General features: G+C 40.9%; 1 protein-coding gene across 1 annotated transcript in view; it reads right to left on the reverse strand.

Moving 5' to 3' along the window:
- Window positions 1-23,328, reverse strand: part of dlc1 (DLC1 Rho GTPase activating protein) — an 85,466-nt gene that overhangs the window by 19,251 nt on the left and 42,887 nt on the right. The window contains exons 6-8 of the mRNA XM_086082379.1: window positions 3,472-3,543; window positions 2,314-2,395; window positions 262-325 (exon numbers count right to left, since the gene is read on the reverse strand). Of these exons, the coding sequence (XP_085938505.1) occupies window positions 262-325; window positions 2,314-2,395; window positions 3,472-3,543 (218 nt within the window). The remainder of the gene's footprint in view (window positions 1-261; window positions 326-2,313; window positions 2,396-3,471; window positions 3,544-23,328) is intronic.

Raw genomic sequence — 23,328 nt, forward strand, 5'->3', positions numbered from 1 at the left:
TTATATTCATTGAATTTCTGTTTAAAGGGGACATCTGCCACATCTTGATTTATATATCAAAATATTTAGCTTTATTTCCTTGGGGCCCCTTTACAGTTTCTTTGATTTAGACACAAACAAGTTGCTGCTCATTCAAAAAGACAAGAGAAAACACAGCTTGCTCCAGTGGCCAGACATAGACTGATTGTTGAGATGATGAAAAGCAAATGTGGTTGTAGAGAATTGAGTGATCATGCGTCTACATGTGCACTTTCAACCCACCCTTTTCCTTTGCGGTGATATCTCCAGTCTCATTAGAGCACACTTGTTGAGCGTTTTGAGCCTCCTACAAGGAAACACAAATATGCAATAGGTTATATTTAAAATTCGTCACATAGGATGTAGCATAAAATATAAGAAAAAAAAGAGTCTGGTCTGCTCTCAAGATGCCTAATGAACTGCTGAAGGATAATCCCCACATGAGCGGGACACAAACGAGAAGGAGACAGCAAAAGGGAGAGAATGTAATCTGCTGAAGTGGCTACGAAATCTTGGGGAGGGGACAGAAAGCTTATCCCCCGGCCACCTGGTGAAGGGGAGCGAGAGTGCCGGGGTCCCTCTGGAGAGCTTTTAGAGGAGATCACGTAACAATGCGGAGATGAAGGGATGGAAACTGAGGAATAGTTTGGCAGGAGGAGGTGGGGTGGCAGCAGCCGAGGGAGGAGACATCGATATGATAGCTTCCAGATGTATGAAGGCACACCTGCTGTGCTTTATTACTGAAAACTGGAATTTGATGAACCCGGCTTCATTAAAAGGCCATTAACCTCTTTCACCTCCTCCCCCTTTGCTAATTAACTCATTCACTGCCAGCCCAGTTAAAATCGATCTTTGACGTCTATGGCCGTCATTGGCAGTGAATGAGTTAATAAATGACACAATACTACTATATGTGACCATTGTTACTTTCGTGGCCACAAAACAAGCGTTCTTAAACAAAGCGTTGAATCAATTTCGCATGTTGTTTGTCATCGGCATCCCCCCACCCCCTGACGAATCCAGACTGAATTTTGTTTCCAGTAGTGTTCATTTTTATATTTAGTCTCAGTTTTAGTAGTTTCAATGCTTGTTAGTTTTTATCATAATTAGTCAACCTCATCCCGTTTTTATTTAGTCCATTTTTAGTCGACTACAAATCTGGTATTTTAGTCTTTTTTTTAATCCAAGAAAACATAGTTTTATTCGTCTAGTTTTAGTCAACAAAAACTGCCAACGTCAATTATTTTACCCCTGTATATTTTTTTGTCTTCAGATAATGTTGAACATTTTGGATCTAAAAGTATTTCACATGAAATTTTCTCTTGAGTTTTTGATGAAAAAACAACTTCACACACAATTACAGTACATCAACAAGTAGCTACTATAGCTCCATCCTACGAGCTAGTAAATTAGCCAGAATTAGTTAGCGGTCGGATTAACATTATTGTTGGAACATTACAACCGTTGGATTAATGTTACGTTAGACCTATAATTGACTCTTCTTTTTTTTTTTTTTTAGCTTTTCACTGTGATTCCACCTCCTGTCTGTCCCATGTGTTTGTGCATGTTGCACAAGCTCGCTGCAGATTTGAAAGGGGGAGGGTCACTATTTGTCACATGACAGTGTCACAGTGACAGATTAGCAGAGACATGATTTTACAATTTTCATCTCGTTTTTGTTCATGAACTAAAATGTTCATAGATTTTAGTCCAGTTTTTTATTAAGTGAAGTAGACCTACATTTTCATCAAAAATGTATACAGATTTAGTCCCAGTTATTGCTTATTAATTAGAGTTTTCGTCTAGTCTAGTTTTCGTCCGCTGATGAAAATACTTTAGTTTAGTTTTTGTTCGCGAAATTAAAACTGGTTCCCAGTCGGTTCCTGACCACGAGGCTTAGCAAGTTTTCTGGGAGAAACCTTGAATATTTATATAAAAGTGAAGGTAAAAATGAATTCTTGTCTTGCTAAAATAAAAATAAAATGAAATAGACACACTTTTTTTTTTTTTTTTATAGTTTGAAACATAGTGATGTGGTGTGCCTAATTTGACCCCCCGGGCTTTGAGTTTGACGGCTCCCAGATTCACACAAAAAAAAAGAGAAGGTAAATGAAAGCAATGTTCTTATCATGCAATTCTTTCATCCCCTCAGTAACTTCCCAAACCATGCTTCCTTTTGAAGCCCAACCCTCATGGTTTAATTTGGGTAGTACTGAAAGATAAGAGCAGAAAAAGAGGCAGTGGAGGAGCAACATCAGAGAAAGGAGAAAGGATTAGTATCGGCATGTGTCTCACCTGCAGAGAGCCTCAATGGCATCTCGATCTAGGAAGTCGTGGTCCCTGGTGACTGAGGAGATGTCAATGGGAAACTGTGCATCTGAAGGGAGAGAGGTCAATGCGTTCAGATCAAACTCAACAGCAGCCACTCAAACACCCACCGAGGTCTTCCGTCCCACCTTCTCCCCCATACAGCCCGCATGAAAAGCTACAAGAGGAAGTGGCATCTTATCCGACCAAACAAACCCAGCTGCAGCTTTCAGAGGCAGCAGGCAGGGGGTATGTGGAGCACTGAGGGATTGATTGAAGAATGACAATAGGTACTCCGCCGCAGCTTGCAGCTCCGACTTCCTCCTAATTCTTTCTGCTCTCGAGTCAACCTCATTAACGGCAAATCACTGCGCAAGTAAGTGCACGCAGGTCCAACACTGTGACACTGACAAGCTGCGTATTGGAAACATACCGGTGGGTTAACATTCAAGCACTTGTTGGAATGTCTTGGCCCAACCCCAAATGAGAATCTTGCATCCAAACCCTCAGGGGAGTGATGATAAGAAAATACTATTGAGGGAATACCGGCACTTTCAGCTTTCTGTACCGACACAGGACTATCAGTTTGCTTATCTTTACTGGGGCAATAAGTCTTGACAGACAAAAGAGATTGTCCTATGGATACAAGAGAAGAAAAATGTGTCATCTCATCGGCACAAATTCCTAATTGTGGGTAGTGGGCTAAGATGTGAAGTCCGCAAAGTGATAGATTGGTGGCTTTCAGTTTGTCTCGGTTTCGCTCCACACGGTTGTAAGAAAATAGTTTCATCACCTTCCGCAAACACAATGCGTCTTCCTCGCCAATAGAAAACCTTTCATGGTTAAGTGGGAATGGACTAAAGGCTGCTAACAAAGTTACGTAAGGGAAGGTCTAAGATATACCATACTATAGTTGGAAGTGAATGGCTGGAAATTTTTTAACATTGGCTATTTGAGTTATCATTGTTTAATATATAGTCCAAGTTAAGTTAATGTTTGGGACTCAGACATTGCTGGCTGCGCTGGTAAGAGAATAGCTTAACTTAATAGCTGGTGCTACAACCTCTTCCCCTTCAGTCGTCAAAAATGTTTTCCGGAATCCTCACAATTGCAACTTTACTCTCACATCAGTAAGGGGATGCTGACCTTCATAAAGCTGGGCATACTGTGGGAAGCCTGCTGCTCGGAGCCAGGTACAGGCCTCTTTGGCTTCGATCTCTGCAGAAGAACACACAAAAGAAAGGTTTGTCACATTGAGTGACACAGCAAATAGAAATGATGGTTCATGCTATACACATACTGGATGCAAATAAAAATGACAGATGGAACTGGTATGACATCACAAAAGTTCAGTTTAATTGTTGGCATACTGTTTCACACAGCCCATTACAACGTCCGGTCGATTGATTGAGTGATTAATTGGACTCATCACTAGAGGCTTTCAACCAGGAATTGAGCCTGGACCAGATGTGTGAACCACTACCAATCAAATTTCTTAACCCTAAGTCAGCTAAGATAAAGCTCCAGCTCGCTTAAACGGAAACGGATGGATGCGCAATTCTACACAAATAGAAAATGTAGCGCTTTCATACATTTGCAATTTATCAAATTTGAACCCGTTGACCTCATTGGCTATCACACACTCGGTCACTCTCCTCTCACATGGTTTAAAATCTGGAGCACAAAAGCATCCTTCGTGCAAATGGTGTTAACCTCCTAACACACCAAGTGTGTGCCACTTAAGCTCTTTAGCCGCAACACCGGCACTTTTCTTTTTCGCCTCAAACTCTCAAACTGTGAAAAGGTTATTTTGTACCAGTTCCCATGGGCCAGTAATTGCTATCATGTTATAACAAGTGAAGTTATCAAAGACAAAAATAAAAGATGTCTTGGGGTCTTTTCACAAATAGCAGTACCAATTGTCGTAGCTCACATTCAAACTAAATGGTACAAATGAGTGAATGATCTCCACCATGGACTACAGTAGCAAGCATCTCAATTACCTGCAAATGCCATTTAGACGACATATGCCAAATGGCTGCCGACACCCTCTCCTCAATTGACTACATCTCCCCCACAGTAATTGTTTTTCAGAGACATAAGACAGACAGGGGTCTGTCTCTGGGCCGACAGGAGCTGATTTTACAATGCCGTCTTAAGTGTTGCGAAAGCCAGTTCCAATGTAGCACGGCCATGAGAAACACTTGTCAACAAAACAAGCGTTACAAAGGCAGGAAGGGACGGTGGTAAAAACCTCAGATGAAAGTGGGATTGTATGGACTAAAAATTAAAGCGTGCCGGAAGATCAAGCAAACAAAAAATGTGAAAAGGCAACCTTTGAAGCATCAATTTATATGTTCACATACCAGCCATGAGATGTTTTTTGTTTTTTGCGATTTAAGAACAACATCTTCAGAATACAATTTCACTATTCAAGATGATTGATATTAGTGAACAGGTCAAATGTTAAGTGTCGTAATAGTCAGACTAACAACTGCAGGCTGGAAGGAAAAATATGATTTTGAGTCATTGAGGTTATAAGACTACTGCTGTTGCTACAAAGCCTCTGGTCTATACCATATATACTCATTTGCATACCAACAACAAGCCAAGACGGCAGACTAACCCACTAACAACAAGGTGTGACACGATCACACAAGGGTCTACAATTTGCCTCAGCAGGGCCTGACAGCTCTTGAAGCAACAACTCTGACACCGGCATGCACCCACGTGCCAAATAACTTATTAACTAGTATGTTTTACACCTATTTTATTTGACAATGTGTTATATTTGTCACGCCGTGTGTCAATGGATGTGTGAGCACGTGTCTGTGTTGAAAGCCGTACTTTGAGGTAATAAAAAAGGGGGTTACACATCCAAATATCTACAACAGTGGTTCTTAACCTTGGTTTGATCAAACCCCAGGGGTTTAGTGAGTCAGTCTTAGGGTTTCATTGGAGGTCAACACACACCTGACTCAAATGGTTCATGCTGATACGCCCCACTTGGCGACATGGCTTGGCGTATATGTGCTGCAGGGAATTTGGTGCACTCAGTAGTCGACTTGTGGTTGTTGTGATGGTATGTCGTGATCTCTGTATTATTGTAAGTGGTCGGACAAATTTGTGCAATATGAATTCACATGTTTAATGGAATATATGGTGTTCCACAGGGTTCAATTCAAGGGCCTCTACTGTTTTCATTGTTTCCACGGAAATAGTGAAGTGTCAATTTTGACAAGAAAGACTATAATTTTATTTTAGTTATAGTCTTTTGACTTAAAATAATTGAGGTTTTAGTCATAATTTAGTAATCTGATTGTATTTTAGTTTTAATCCAATTTTAGTCAACAAAAATATAGAGCAATTTTAGTCGACGAAAAAAGAGCAATTTTTTTGACAGTTTAGTCGACATTTTTCTTCAGCATACATTTCAACTTGTATACAGAAAATTATAACACATCTATTTGTAACTGTGCTTTAACACGCAAGACACATTTAATACAACGGTTTCTTTATTAATTGTTTCAATGAAATATGTTGAACTGACAATAATATAACTTGGTTTTCACCTATATAAAAAAGTACATAATTGCTTGAGATTAATCTTACAACTGCACAATGAATAGAAACATGTCTGAACATTAATTAAAGTGCAGTGAACACTGAACAGTTGAGTAGTTATTTTCTCCCACCGGCGTTTCATTCCTTCTGATTGGATTGTGTAAATTTTTGTCACTGTGTTGTTTTCATTTTCATTGTCATTGACGAAGTTGTCAGTCAATTTTAGTTATCGTCATCGTCTGAATGAATGGCTTCTATTTTAGTTTTCGTTTCATTTTCGTCTGACAAAAATACTTTGTGACGAAGATTATGCCGAAATTTTTTTGTTGATGAAATTATCATTGAAATGGTGGTGGTTGTACTTGTTTTAAAGTGCTCTATAAATATAGAGTGGAGTTGACTGATGGGAGTGAGAGTCCTAATTGCATGATTTGCAATACCAAGTTGAGCAATTCTAGTCCAACACAACCAGCTAGCTAGCAAAACTAAAGGAATACAAAAAACACAAGACTTTCTGAATTCAAGGTGGAGAGAGCCAGATTCGATAAAAAGACTACACTCACTGTTCATTTTGTTCACCAGTAATCTCTATTCCTATGTTTTGATTTTTAAAAATTATTTATTTATTTAAAAAATATATCTTTTTTCTTTTTTTTTAATAAAGAAGGGTTTGGTGAATGCGCATAGGAAATTGGTGGGTCCAGTACCTCCCACAAGGTTAAGAACCACTGAGCTAAAAAGTCCTTGAATTCTTGAGTTCTGTATCTTTGTGTATGCACAAACATTTTTGTGTGTGTTTGCAAGGACCATCCTCATGTTTAAAGACAAAACACTGTAAAGACAGTCAAAGCTATTAACATGCAAATCAGACATGCAAACACATGGTTAGGTTTCAACCCCCAAATCCCCCCCGAAAAGATCCAATAAGTGGCTTAGGAGTGAGGCTATCGGATGACACCCCCATGTGTCTAGTGCTGCTCAAATTGACTTTGCAGAGCCTCAATGACAAAATACTACAACAGCAACCACAATGTGGAGTCACGCAATAATCATTTTCAGAGTCAGACACGGACACAATATAAATATTTCTCCATGTTTGGTTTGTAAAAGGAAGCAGACAGGGGCTTGATGAATCTGGCAATAGACCTCGCTAAATAATAAAAATGCTAACAGAATTTACCTCCGTCACAGAAATGCAATCCCAAGACACCCCTCACGATTATTTATATTTTGTTTGCTTCTATAATTTAATCCGTCTTCCGTCCCAACTCCTTTGCCCTCGCCAGGGAACGACCTCACTTCCCCTTCCTGCTTCTTTCACAGGAAGAGAGCCGAGTGGCGCTCCAGTGGCCGCTGACCGCCAGCCTATAAGGCCCTGCCTTCGTTTGTTCCTGGCTAAATAAAAGGTGGGGAGGCAGCCAAGGCAAACAATGGCTTCTGGGATTGTGTGTACGCACCAAACGTCTTCACGGTTGCGGCGGCTGTAAAGCCATAAAACGTTTTACAGCACCATTTCACCGTTAGGAATAGAAACGTTCCGCACCTTGATAACAAGGTTGCATTTGATTACATGTGCCAAGGTGATGGAAGTACAACACATGAAAGCACGCATAGCAGAACTGCAGACTCAAGGCCAAAACCGGCAGGGAAATTACTATGTCTCATGGGAAAGTTATGGTAAAAACTGACCACAGAATTCCTGAGGTGCACGTTCAGGACAAATTCCACTTCATATTTAGCTTGTTTATGTAGTGATGACTGGTTTTGAGGATGAATGAGGAATGAAGGAAAGTGTGGAGGATAAAGGGAGTCTAAAACACTTGTCAGTTGACAAGTACTTTGTCAGCCTTGTGTCAGTTTGACCCAGTTGACTTCAGCCTTGGAGCTCAAGCAGGAACATAAGGCAACAACAGCATGCCGTTTCCTGACTGCAAATGGTCACCCTTTGCTATTACAACTAACACAGTTTCTACATCCTTTTTTTACCTTATTCCCAACTCCGGTTGATTTAGAATTGATCTGGCCTTGTTACACATTTGGTCTAAATGATCATATCAAAAGGTTTAAGAGAAACTTATATAGATATAGTTCATCAAGAGAACTCTAGAACCTGTGGATATAGCAGGTAAAAGAAGCAGGGAGTGATGAGAGTGACTATCAGTGCATGACTAATGACAGCCATGCTGGTGCTAATAGGGATTACATTACAATCGCCAGTGGATTTTCCCAGTACATTTATTTAGAATAACCACTGAGTCAGAATCACAGCTGCTCCCCAGCTACTTCTTGGCCAATTCTAAATGTAACCACTGCGGTTTTCTCTTTGCTTTTCTTTTCTGTATTCTCAACGCTTCTTCTCCCTGGGCTCATTCCAACTCTGCTCACCGCTTCTCTTCTCTTCTTTTCCTGTGGCAGGAAATTCTCACAATTGCCGGCCAAAGTTTCCCTCCATCGCAGGAGGCCGCGGGGTCTTGCTTGGTCAATTCGGAATGCTCAGATCCAGTGGGACTTTGTTCAGCGGCTAGCAAACAAAGGATGCTGCCTCCCAACCTCAAAGGCTCTGTTGCAGACATGGAGGACTGGAGGTCAAGAGCCTGAATACAGTTATCGCCAGGGCTGAGGCTTTGAAGTTGACAGATTGAAAAGAATGCTCGACTAACTGTCATGAGGCTTATCTGCAATAACGTAATCGACCTCGCAGCGCCGAATGCGACGTAACCCCAAAATGCAGTCTTATCAACTGTAGGACTGAGACAGTCTTCTGGAGGAGTTGTAAAGTGGGTCTAGGCAGGGGATGTGATTAAAAAAAAAAGCTATCAACAAGTAGACCTATAGACAAAGATAGTCTATTGGGATTCAAGACATTTCATGGCCGAGGCAGCTGGTGCACCATGAGAAAATCTGGCTGCTGCTCACTAAGTGAGACAGTGGCAGCACTATCACCATCTGGCTTGCCTCAAGCGATGCCCCTCAAACACACATGCAAAAAAGGATGACGCTACAAGCATGGTCCTTTTCACTTTGAGACACATGCACACAAGCACAGCTGCATGGATCATTGTTGGTTAACACCAATGGACACAGAGCTCCCCCGATGATAGATTTATGCACACAGAGAGCAGCTAAAGCTGGGGATCAGGTGACTACGCGTATTCAAACTCATGATAAGCTTTCCACAGCCAGATGGGAGCCCACCTAGCCAGGACCCACCACTTGATACATTCACCTTCAGCGGCCAGAATGGCGCTTCCTTCAGAAAAGAGGTGACAACAATAATGCACATGTGTGTCTTCTCACGGGATGTGAGCCGCGCGCCAGCTGGATGTGAAATCCTGCAGATAAGGCCTCAGCTCACTTCCTGTTTCACAAAGCAGAGAAGCTGAAGCGGGTTTCCTTCAGTTTTTTCCCTCTTTTTTTTAAGCGATCATTGATTTTCACTAAATCACATAGACATCGAACCCAAAACCTGATTTGAAGCTTGTGAAACATTCAACAGCTAGATCACTCATTGTTAGTACTGTAAACAATGCCATATTGCGCTGTGATGCCGTGATGTCTACAAGTGTGTTGGAGTTTGCTCCAACCAAACCTGTTGCCTTTTGTACCTGGTCCAAAGACCGAGATATCTGATAAGGAAGCATGTGCCTAAAAAACAGTACTAACTCAAGAGTCAAAGCACACAAATCAAGTTAAGCCAGGCAGCACAACCGAAAAGAGGATTTTATACAGACTCATCTCCTCTGCCTTTATTAGCAAAAAGGCTTTGGGGCAAAAGGCAAGGGCACTTGCCATCTGTGGGCCTTTAGTAGACATTAAATAACGTGTCAAAGGAGGTTGTTATATATGTATAGTCATTGTCTGAAAGATTTAGGAAAATTACAGTAGCTCTTGGCTATGTCTCAACCACACATCTCAGTGATCAGTCATGTTCCTCTTTGCCAGGTGCACATAAAAGGACATTCCATACTAAAGTAGTAGGCTATATTTTATTTGTACAAACAGACAAAACTATTAGTTATATTTGACTCAATAAATTAACAACAGGTAAAACACATATAGTTCTAAGTGAGAGGTTCTAGAGAAAGGTAACACAGATCTAAGCGTAAAGTTTATAAGTAGGACCAACATTTCGTTTGTATTGTAATCATATTTTCAGAATACAAAACAACTAAACAAATTTTTTTAATGGTCAAAACCCACCAAATATATGCAGTATACAATACATGCACACACAAAATATATAGAATACACAAGAACATTTCTGCAATTGTTAAAACAAAACAAAAAAAACAACTTACGTTTAAGTATCATTTTCAGCGTGTCCGCATAAAAACCCTCCGACTGTGTTCCGACAAGCGACGAACTTCTTTTGGGTCCTCACTTACAATGAAGCCCTCATGATAAATCCAGACATAAGTCCAACTATAAATTCGGCAGCAAATGTCCTCTAAGCCGTACCGGACACAGTACATCCATAATTATCATTCGACGTGGCCGCGAAATAACGTACAGTTCTCAATTTTACACTTCTCCCGACGCCTAGCGCGGCTTGCGTGGAGCGGTCCACGGCAGGAATGTGAATGGGGAGAGGAGTGATTCAAGCTTGAGGAATGGCCAAATGTGCCGTGGCTCCACCCACATTCACACCCACACTCACACCCCGCCCGGCTGCTGCTCTCCACCTGATGAAGACCAGCTCAACAGCAAGCCGGGCTTTACGAAACGTGAACGGGACTCACTGTCTGTCATCGTGCCGCGTCACGGCACACATCCCTGCCGACCTTGGGCTCCAAATGAAGTTTTCCAAATACTTTTAAGAGTTGCTGTCGTGTAAAATCGAAAGTGCTCTTGCTGCCGCACAGTGTGGATGTCAAGCAGCTCTCCCCGGGAGGCGGCGAAGTCCGGTTTGCATATCATTAAGAGGGAGAGGCGCTCCTTTGTGCACGAAGGTCAGCCTATCTGAGCGCTTGACGCACGTACAACACGAGCACACACGGGGAATGGGATCACCTATGTTTGTTTACACAAGTAAAAAAAAAAGGGGGGGGGGGGGTGTTGGGGCAGCACAGTGCACAAGTAGCTAGCACATCTGCCTCATAGTTGAGATGTTCTGGGTGTACTGTATTTTCTCGCTTGCGTGGGTCAGGTGTCCTCCAGCTTCCCCCCACGTCTCAAAACAACATGTATGCTGGATTTATTAAAGACTCTAGATCACAGTCGTCAAATCCGGCAATCCAAGTCATTTTATGTGGCCCGTAAAAGATTGCCACAGTATTTTCTTGACTTGACTTCAATAGTAGAAGATCATAAAAACGATCTTAATCAAATGCAGGGGCTATTATGTAATATGGTGATGTCGTGGATGACGGTGAGACAAAGGCGAGAAATGAACGTGACCTGAATCATGACCTTAAAAAATGGTACGGTGCATAACATACATGATTTTGGGCTTAATGTTCTGCCCGATTATACATTTATGTGCTTTTTACCATTATAACTTTTTATTTTTTTTTAACGGACAACCATTTTCCGTGTATATTGAGACTTGTTTTCAAAAGTTTGTGTTTATTGATCTTCTTGTGGTCAGGCTCCATAATGTGTGTCTTCTAAATCAGTAGTGAAATGGTTTAATAGTGTGGTAAACGCCCTGCAGAGTTATTTGGGAAACAAACAAGCTTACAAACCTAAATGAAACACAACCATCCTTGTTTCATGGAAAATAACTAGAATGGCCTTAGAACCCCACCAAAGTGGAAACCCCCCAATTTAAATCAGGGTCAAATGTTATATGCTTGAATTTTGTCATTAGGCTACATGTGCATTATGACACTGATCTGGCAAGTGCTACATCCAACTGGGTTGTAGTTTTGACAGTTTTATGACAAATAATTCATGAATGTATCACTGGCGTGCGCTTGTGAGCGCGCGTGTGTGTAAGAAGGCGTAACAAATTGCAGATGTAAATGGCATACAGTACTAATAAACAAATACCTTAAGTCCCCCCCAACAACGCAGGCGGTGAAGGGCCACATCATTTCACTTGATTTATCACCATTGAGTCATATGGATGGGAAATACGTTGGCTCTTCATATGTTTCCGATTTTGACGCACGTGTTTGTAAGGCGGTGCAAAGGATTGGTTTTAACTGGTCTAATTCAAAACAGCCTTTCCCAGTTTCTCAGTATTCTTTCTCCCCATTTTCAAGGACATGCAATTTCAGTGTGTTGGCAATTCTTTAGAGTTATTTTGTCCTGCAAGTACTAAAGCACAACGTCAAAGTCAAAGTAATCCCAGAATAATGATGAAATAAATAAAAAGAAAGTATAATAGATGAAATGTCATTGTAAAAAAAAAAATGATGCAGGTGGGGAGAGATAGTTGTGTCTAGGAGCTCAGGCTGATGCAGGAGAAGGACACAGAGAATAAGCAAAGAGAGGAATGAGAGATGACGGGAGATTACCAAACAAGGCCAAATCCCAGAGCTACAAAACACGACCACCCAGACGCCGCCTCCAAAACTCGACTTTAGATCTACCCTCAACTAGCCATGGGTCAACTGAGCCTGCTTAGAAACGATGGCGGCAGGAGCCGTCAAGCTCGTATTAACAGCATGAACCGGCAGCACAACGTTATCATCTTTCAATTCTAGCCATCAATAGTTAAACCATACAATTTGAAGTTCCTGAAAGTTTTCATGAAAAAGAAAAAGCCTCATAAGGCGTATCATTGTTGTGGACAAAAATGCATGCATTACAAGACTTCTGACTCCAGCTTTCACTTTTTTTGGGTGTGTTTTTGTGATTCCTTTTTCTTTTTAATTATTATTTTTTTTTAAAGAGCTCAGCATTGTTCATTCGGTAATGTCATTATCATTGCTCTTTTTGTTTTGTATGTGGGTGTATGTGTATGTGTACGTGCGTGTGTGCGTGCGTGCGTGCGTGCGTGCGAGTGTGTGTGTATTTGTTAGTTCACCAAAAACCTATTAAAAAAAAATTCCATACCGTTCACCTAAACCGAACACCGCCGTCAGGAGATCCGACGAAGGACCAAAGAAAACAAAGGAAAGTGAAATCCAGCACCGACCAGACACCACCCACCGGGCCACCAACCAGAGTTCTTCACCAACCCCAGAAACATCTAAATTCCAACAAATCCAAAAAATCAGGGAGACCTCAAGAGACCAAAGGAAAGACTGAGGAAAGGAAGGAAGGACAGACGAAGCCGAGCGAGATCCACAGACACCAGCCTCCACCGATTCAATGACCTGAGGAGAAAGCAGATCAGTGTCTGAGTTTCGATAGATGCTGGTGTGGTGGATCTGGCATGCATGAAAATCTCCACCAAAGAGGGGAGCCGTCGACCCCTGCCAGGACAGAGCAAGCGCAACACCTCAGGGACCCCCAGGCTGCGGCAGCGCCAAAGGACGACCCCCGGGCCCCGCCAGGGCCACCGGCCGGAGAGCAAACCCAGGAGCAGGAGCGCCCCCCACCCCAACACGGCCCGCGCCCCCAACCCAACGCAGCAGGACGCGGCACTGCAGGCCCGCCAGGCACCCCACTGGTCCACAGCCCCTGCTCCCCCCCACGACCACCCCCGCCCCCCATCCACCCCAACCCAGCCCCAGCCGCCCCCAGGCTGTTTTTGTGATTCCAACACAGTAATAGTCATGATGGGAGAGTGGAAATGCATGATGACAACCATTAAAAAAAAAGAAAAAAAGCTTACACATCTTTGTCTCAGCTCTAGTGAGAGCGGCATTCAGTAAAAGTAAAGAACAGAAGAAGAACGGAATGTACCGGAACGCGAGTTGTGTTATTGATGTCTTCATCTGAAGTGACTCACTTCCCGAGTGCAAGCAGTTATCTCAGTCTGTCACCACATCCATCATTTAGTCATCAAAATTTAGGGTGAGTAAACAATAACTCCTTTTTACACTTGCATGCAAGTAAAGTGTTTCATGTGTAAAATGTTTAAATGTTACCTAAAGGGGGGAGTTTACAGTTTTATTTTTTGAATAATCGACAACGAAGATGAATCTGTCAGAGAAAGATGGTGTGACCGACGAAGTGCCAATCAATTACTTTTCACTCTTAAGCCTAGTTTACACTTCACGTCACACATCACGTGGTTTACGCCGAGAAGAGCGCCGCAGCTCGCAGCCAGCTGCGCGCGCGTCACAAATTCTTGTAGATGGTAGACATAGCATCACTCGTAATTGGTTCATTTAGTCACACGCTGTAATCAGCTTTACTTTACTTAGTTTCCATGAAGGCAACTGTGTTTGTAAGCAAAAAAACAAAAACAAAAACTGTTTGTAAGCTAAGCACGCAGGGTGTTGTTGTGTTTTAACGTGGTTACAGCGGCCGACTGTAACCGTTGTAAATTAGCATTAAATGTCGATCACTTTTCAAATGTTACAATATGCATTTGTATAATTCAAGCTCGAGGCATTTTTAAGACACTCAAATATCAGCCCACTCTTTTCTTCTTCTCTCTCTCGCTTTGTTCCTTGTTCCGGAAATGAAAAACAACTTCTGGAATTGGTCATAAAATGCAGAGGAATCTCCACTCTTTGGCGTGCGTCCTAGCCAGCCGTAGCGACACCCGCAACTTGGAGTGAAACTGCAGCACGTTTTCAAAACAACACGATGTGGATTGCGCACAAGTATGAAGGCAAACGCACGAGCGGCGTGACGACTGCGCCGTCAGTGTGAGAATTAGGCACAAGCTTTGATGACTTTTGGAATATTCACCCCTGGAAAAAAAAAAAAAACAGAAGAAAAAAAAACAACGAGAAAAAAAAAAGCCCATCATTTGCTAACAGTTTAGAGGCCAACATTTCTGCTCGACATGTCAAATTATCACCTGTTTTGGATTTTTCATTGATCGTACATTCCAAAAATGAAACTTCGAATGATAAATGAAACTTCAAATGATAAATGAAACTTCAAATGAGAAATGTGGGGCTATAGTGACTCTATTATGAATAATGCTACCAATATCGTATGTACTGTATATCTATGACCAACATGAACAGCCGTTGCTAACGATGTCTTGTTTACAATGCTAATGCTAGTTTATTGCTAATGCTGCTATTTTGTTGAAGCTGGCCAGTGTTATGCACTTTTATAATTGCGTGCCTTTTTCAATTAAGGTATAAGAATCACGTATGTACACATCAGTGAAGGGTGTGGCTTTACCTTTTTTTTTTTTTTTTTTTTTTTTCCCCATTACTTCCCAATGGGAAGTATCTTTCTAGATTTGAACAAATTAGCTAGCATAGTGGAATGGCTCAATTCTTTAATGGCACGTTTTGGGTTATTTCCATTCACTTGTCATTGAAGTGGCCACTGTCAAGCAAAAGAAGGTCTGACTGAGTGTTGAGATCCCAGATGTTAAATCAACACTGATTACAGATGTATTTACTTGCATCTCATTGCTGCTGAGTGCAGCGGCAGCTGTAGCTTGTAACCTCTGCAGTGCCACCTCTGACCCCTGACACAGGAGAATCGTCTGGAGGAGGAAAATGAACATGAATAATGACTTTCAAAACTACCAGTCTTGCAGATTAATGTGCAGAAGAGAGTCGTAACATGTAAAAGGCAGAAAAGTAGAATAAGAAAAATGCTCAACTAGCCCCCATCCCCCTTCCCAATGCTTCAGCCTTCCTTCTGGTTCACCTTCAGGGTGTAGGCTCCTTTTTCTAACCTTAAACAAGGAGGTCAGGTGAGGGTTAGAGGATGGACATGTCAGTCCAACAAACACACACACACACGCACGCACACACCCCGATGCACACACACTCCCAAGGCCATGTCAACAAAGACTTACTAAAGAGATAAAAGAATTATGACTTAGTTGAGGTTGAGACCCCTGAAGGACATTTGAGGCGTATACGTACATGCAAGTAATTATACCAGTTATCAGTCATTTTCTTGTGTGTTGCTAAATACAATACCATTTGGGGAAATTGGAATCCAAACGAATGAATCCTGAAACTTTCACTGTCAAAGTTTCAGATAACGATTTTAACTGCAGTGTGAGTAAACGGTGTGCTTCTAAAACAGGAATCGCCACAAATAGTACCTCTACAGTAGACAGTGAGAGATGCTTCCGAGCACACAACAGCGACGAGGAAGTCAAGAGAGACCAACACACACCCACACGCAGACACACAACGCACACGTACACAAACAAAGGAAGTGTGAGGCAGACAGCGGCCCAAATGCCTTGCCGACACCCTCTCCGGGCTTTGATGGACTGACCACCATCACAATGGGGGCTGACACACATATACACACACACACACACACGTATATACAAAAACAATGGACATGAGTTTTTTTGTACTTTTTATTTAATTTATAGATAACCATTTTGGCGAATCATCCCTTTATTAAGTGACCTAGTGGGCGACTGAAGCAGAAATGCTATATTAGAATACCGCACAAGAAGGAAAAAGAAAGCTATCGTAACAAAAATGGGCTATGCAGGAATGCTTACTGAACAATTGAGGATAATGGGCTTTTTAAAGTGCTGGTGTCTTGACAATGTGCTTGTCTGCACGTTTACAAAACATAAACATGGATTTTAAAGCACACATTTCAAAACTTATTGCTATTAGTTTGGTCCTGATGCTAAACAGGATCCGTTGGTGAATTTGTTGGGACTTCCAAACAAATGTTCCTACAGGAAATAATGTAAAATGTATGATAATGTAAAATGAATTCAATTGAAGCAAACTGTTGCCATCAGAAATCCTACACAGGTATATATTTTAACTAACATCTTAAAATACTTTTTTTTTTTTACAGGAAGTGTAAACTAACTAACTAACTAACTAACTAACTAACTAACCAGTATAATATATCGAAACAGCGAAATTAACGCTTTGTTAACAATAACGATATATGGTGCATATGAGAAGTTCCGTTTCATAGCACCTCACAACTTTAGCGCCTTACAAGCTAGCTGCTAGTGGCTAGCGTTAGCAATCAACCCAGCTACAAAATTTTCATTATGGTCATTCATCAGGTTTTCTTCTATTGGCTAACAACTTTTAGTGCACTTGACCGCCATCCACATACGAGTCTGCTTTATGTTGATGCTATGCTACTCGCGCGCTGTGGTGAAATCTACTCCAGAAGACGAGGATGCCTCGTGTGTAATGAAGGCGCAACTTGGAGGTTTTATGTGCGACATTAGACGACGCACACTGTACTTTTCCCAAAATTTTTAGCCGAATATTAAATTGTATGACCTTTGCAGATTTACATTTGAAGTACTACAGTATTATCTATTAAGTGAACCACTTTCTTTATAGCTCATTAAATGCAGAGGAAGATAAATACAACTTTTGTCCAATTACAAGGATATCAACTCAGTTATCAGGTTTTCATATGTTTTGGGTTCTTGCTCAAAACAAACCCTATAAAAACTATTGAGAGCTAATGATGAAATATTTTTTTTATTCACTCCAACAATGTAATATTTGTCATTCATTTTACAAATTCCATTCCTTGAGCGTGACTGTGATCTTTGAGCAATGAATTCCTAAATTGTCTGATAAAGCACAACCATATGTGGCTCTGGCTTATCCTTGGCAATCGGACAATGAGAGAGGATGACTGGCCAACACTTAGGTGTTAAAGCTAAAGTCAACAATGTGAAAGTTAACCTACACCTCCACACACACATACGCACACGCACGAAGGCACTAAAACATGTGCAAGGACATGCTTGTTGGAAATCAGCAAGACACAAGTCCTTTTCACACAAGTATTGCGCGCTATAATAATATTTGCCATCCAGTTCGGATCGCTGGAATTTTCAAGTATGTATTCCTAATTGTTTAGAACAGTAGCTATGAGTTTTAAGCAGTATTCAAAATTCTTCAAAACACCATAGAACACACACACACACACACACACACACACACACACACACACACACACACACACACACACACACACACACACACACACACACACACACACACACACACACACACACACACACACACACACACACACACACACACACACACACACACACACACAGAATAGATTATTGCTCCTGTTTAGCATATTAGTCATGGGTAGCGAAACGAGATTATGAATTTGTTGCTTTAGGACAGAAGATGGAAAGAGGCGGAAGAGCAGAGCCTGAGGGTAATTGTAAGGCATTTGGGAGAACATAGAAAGACCTTTTGTAAAAATAAAATAAAATAAATAAATAAATAGATCATAGTAATTTTAGCAGTTGTACCCCGGGCTGTGAAAACAGAAGAAAAGAAGGAATTGTATGCCATTCTTTACTGCATCCGAAAAAGATACAAAAGTGTTGCTTTTTCAGGTACAGGAAGTGAATGAAACAAGCCACAGCAAAGTGTGATCGATCAGTTGCAACACAGAAGGAGTTTGTGTGTCTGACTACATTTTCAAATCAATTCAAGAGGTGGAGGTTTTGCGGAAACCAACTAAATATTCTGGGAATGACGCTCTAGATGCAAATGGTAAAAATCCCTATTCTGTTCGGAACAAGTCGGACGGCATCGAGTCAGGTTTTCCAAACTGAACACACCCATTCATCAACCAAGATTTAAAAAATGAGCATGAATTTCCATTCATTCATCCATTTTCTGTCCTGCTTGTCCTCACTCGGTCGTGGGTGAGCTGGAGCCTATCCTAGCTGACGTCAGACAAGAAGCAACCTGGACCTGCTGCCAGCCAATCAACACAAACAGTAACAAAAACTGACATTCACAACTATGGGCACTTGGAGAAAAACCCACATAAGCACAGGGAGAACATGTGAACTTCACACAGGAAGCCAAGATTCGAACATCCAGAATCAGATGAGTAAAAGCTGGCTATGAGTCCACTCTGCCGCCTGTTATACTATTATTAACATATGCTCAAGATCTGCATTTATACGCTCAGAAAGTGTATTCCTTGTATCCTTGGTGACTCAAAATGAATCATCCTCATATTGAACACAAAAAAAAAAGCGAACTGGTCATCACAAAGTTGTTAACGCCTTCGTCTCGTCTCGTGCGGTGAAGTTGCCGTTTCAGTCAAGTGATGTCATGTTGAGCTGCCCAGGATACGGGTGGAGCTGGCAACGTTGGCAAAAAGACGTCTTTATGTAGGTGGTTCAATTCATGCATGGATGAGAGTGTGGATGAAAATGTAGTGTAATACGTGGATGGAAATATAAGCACACTGGAAGGACACTGTTGTTTTGACTAGTGTGGTAGTAGAGCTCACACCTACCAGTCAGTGATTTCTTCCATTGCGAGTCATATCGAAAAAAGAATTCCTCAAACAAACCTTAAAGGATTTTGCTGTATTTGTGTTAATTTGTCTTAAGGGCAAACAGTGCCAAATTGTTTCAACCCTAACTAACCATGTGCCATGAATATGCCAACCTTTGTGTGTTTCGTAAATTTTTCCCATGCGCAATTTTTACTGTGAAAGAGAAAAACATAGAATTTGATGATGGCTTCCTACACAAATGAACCAAATAGTAAATTCCAACATACCCTACGTCCATATTTTCCTGTGTGCAGAATCCGGTCGCGAGTAACACAGGAAGTCGACGCTTTAGTCTCGCCTGGCCTGACCTGCGACCTGCTTCGACCTCTCGCGAGGCACGTGACAAAGCACGCAGACACAGAGACTATCATGAGAAACACAAACCAGATTCAACCAGGAGACTCTCACTGATCCAGAGCCTTCTATGACAAATGTGCCTCCGCCAGCACTGACAGCAATGCTTTGAATTTTTGGAGATATTTCTGCTGACTTTCAGCAGAACAACAGATCCCTTCATGTCACCGTGCTGAAGATAAGATGAAGAACGCAACTGCAGATCAAAGGAAGCTAAGAAAAAATGGGTACGCATCATGGCAAATCCTATTACAACAATATGATCAGGACTTAAACACATATACTTAGAATCTATCGCTCCATCCAACCATTCTCTATCACACTTATACTGACTTTGTGCAAAAGGCAGACACTGATCCTGGAACTGTCGGAAGTCGATATCAGCGCACATAACAGAAAAACAGTCACGCAAATACTCTCTTTTATATGATCACTGGCTCACTCTTGGAATTAGTGTTAATTTTATCCGCCATTTTAAAATCTCGTCTCAGTTTTAGTCCAGTTTCAATCCTGCTTGTTAGTTTTTATCATAGTTAGCCAACCACTTCACATTTTTACTTAGTCCATTTTTAGTCCACTATAAATCTAGCATTTTAGTTTTTTAGTCCAAGTAAACATAATTTCAGTCAATAAAAACTAATTTTTTTTTGTCAGGATTATATTGAACATTTCGGATCTAAAACTATTTCACATAAAATTTTCTCACACACACAATTACAGTATATCAACAGCTAGCTATGCGCTAGTAAATTAGCCAGCATTAGTTAGCGGTCAGATTAACATGATTGTTGGAACGTTATAGCCGTTGGATTAATGTTACGTTATTAACTATAATTTCCTATTAATTAAAAAAAATAAAAATAAAATTACCTTTCACCGTGTGTTTGTGCACGTTGCACTTGCTAGCTGCAGATTTTAAAGGGGGTGTGTCACTGTGTGTCACATGCCAGTGTCACAGTGACAGATTAGCAGAGACATGATTTCACAAAATCAAATAATTTTCGATTTTGTTCATGAACTAAAATGTCCATAGTTTTTAGTTCAGTTTTTATTAAATGAAGTACATTTTAGTTGACTACTAAAGAGGAGACAAAAACGCATACTATTTAGTCCCAGTTATTGTTTTTAATGAGGGTTTTAGTCAAATGTAGTCTCGTTTTAGTCCGGTGAAAAATGCGTGTTAACAAAATTTATTTTGTTTAATTTTTCGTTGACGAAATGAACACTACTTGGAATATGCAAAGAAGAACCCCTGCCTATTCACGATTCACCCATTTGCACTTTCTCTAATGCCCACAATTATGTTATGTTATGGACAGCTTCATATAGAACAAATAACTGCCTTGATTTTAAATCTATGAAAAGAAAGGACATAACTGAAGAAACAAGGTGGCGAAAAGCAGATCAATTTTTTGGGCCCATGTCGACATTGTTGGTACTATTAAACGCCCAAAATCTCAAAGCCTGACTTGTATTTGGCAGCTGCCGACAGCTATCAATCCAATGTGTCCCCCGGGGGCGTAATGAATCCCCTGAATGGAATGTACAACATATTTTTATGACAATCTCGTTTTAACAAACTAAACACGCATTTTCAGATTTGAGTTTATTATCTTTTTCAAAAGTGACAACGCAGTTAAAATAATTACACATACTATTAATATTTCAAGGGAAAGCACTTTTTCTTTAAATGTGCTTGGTGCACAAGCCATTATCTGGCCTTCAGCTCATCTGACAAATCCCAGCAGGAAGGCAGACATTGCTCTGATATTAACTCATTACTTAGGCGTCGGCCTTGTCCTACTAAAACAGATACGTGAATGAGAGGAATAAGATAGATGCCTTGCACGTGCAGGAATTAAACAGATCTAAGCTTTTTTTTTTGTGTTTTTATGTTCCTAAACATACTGACAAACATAAGTCATTCAGTATTTCCATGCTTGTCATACTTTTCAGGTGGATTTCAATAAACATTGACTAACAGAGATGGTTCTTGATGATTACAGCTTGACTTGGACATTTTAAATGTTGGCCTTTATGAATAGTTGACCCAAATCCTGTGGACAGGAATCTAAGGAATTTTGTAAAATATGCCTAATACTAATAAATACCAGCAATAAAGCAGGTATTCAGCTGTCACTGAGTACGGTGTGGAAAGAACCTCACGATGAATGGCGCAATGAAATGATTTACAAGCAATAATTTAATAAGTAATTCTTACCTGAATGCATTATCTTTCCTATATATTCCGGCATGTAAAGGCACTAAGAACAGGCATGTAATAAATTCACAACAATTTCACTTCCATACACTTTATGGATAGTAGACCCGCATTACAACAGTCCACATCTCACCCTCTGCTATTGGTTTATTTACATGAGCAGCTAATGGACAGTGCTGATCTGTTTTGGGGTTCATTTTTTTTCAGAGATGAACAGGAACAGCCCTCGTCCTCCTGTTCCTCATCGGTCCCGTGGGGAAGATCGCTCAACTTCTGTGCATGGAGGAAAACTAATACCGTCCAGCTGGAGACTGGCAGCAGTGACTGATCCACCATATGACCAGCAGATTTTGCTCTGGTTCTCATTGCTGACCTTTTCTGTGTTTATCCAGTTACCCCTATTCTCTCATGAATGAAGAAATTAGAGTGGACAGGAAACATAAAACAGGTACAACTCTACATGAAAAATACTGGCTTGATGTTTTAGCACAATATTTCAATATGCTGTAAAAGTAGGTCAACGTCGTGGCGTCTCAGATATGAACTGTGATAACATACTAAGCTTTTGTACCACCAATGGGTGGAGGATAACTCTGGGCAACAGTCCAATAGTTTTTCACTGCACCACCTAAAGCTTGGCATACTGTGCAAAGCACTTTATTATGCAGTTTAGCAGTCAAGTCATGGATGTCTGTCAGTCAGTTGCTAACTTTACTGTTTCATGACTTGTGTCTACTTTTAAACAAATACCTACTTTCAGTGAAGTGTACTCAAAATTTAAATGTGTTGCGCTTCCTCAAAAAGTGATATTGTTAACTACTGGACCAACATTTCAATATTTTCAATCAATTTTGCAGGTTTGTGTGAATTGGAATTGGATCGTTCCATTCCAAATCATCGCCCCCAAAAATTATGAAAATCTGAATTTTAGGGATTTGGGTGCTAGGGCCCGCCAAATTTGAACATTTTTAACAAAAAGGAGCGTGGCCAACTTCCTTTGAACGCTGTATCTCAGGAACAATTTGACCTTGTGGATCAAGTGACTACAACAGTCATTGAATATGCAAATGTCAATGATTATGCATTGAATATTCAACTTTTAATGACTAGTTATGAATATCCACGAATATCTGAGGCTTTGGGTATGGCCACGCCCCTTTTTGCAGAAACTATTAAAATTCGGCTGGACGAAGCTCTCAAACCTCCGCTCCGATTGACCTAAAATTTGAGATTTAGTTGTGAGATCAGGAAGTTTCATTAAAATAAATGGGTGATTTGGCACGGGGCACGACCCAACATTCTGACAACGTTGGTGCCATTTACATGAAACAGAACAAAAAAACAAAGGAAGATTATACTAAATTCAGAGGATTTAGAGTCTACACACTATCTAAATTTTGGAGCTGAAGAACCATAGTATAAAGAACCCCCCTGGACACTATGCGCGTAGTGCAAATGGCATAAAGGCAATGAGACCAGCCAAGAGCAAGTATACAGACTGAAAGGAGATGCTACTGTTGATGTTGTGGCGTTAGACTACTCACAGG

Source organism: Leptonotus elevatus, chromosome 8, assembly GCF_054856555.1.
Source record: "Leptonotus elevatus isolate MCC_2025b chromosome 8, RoL_Lele_1.0, whole genome shotgun sequence".
NCBI classification, from domain to species: domain Eukaryota; kingdom Metazoa; phylum Chordata; class Actinopteri; order Syngnathiformes; family Syngnathidae; genus Leptonotus; species Leptonotus elevatus.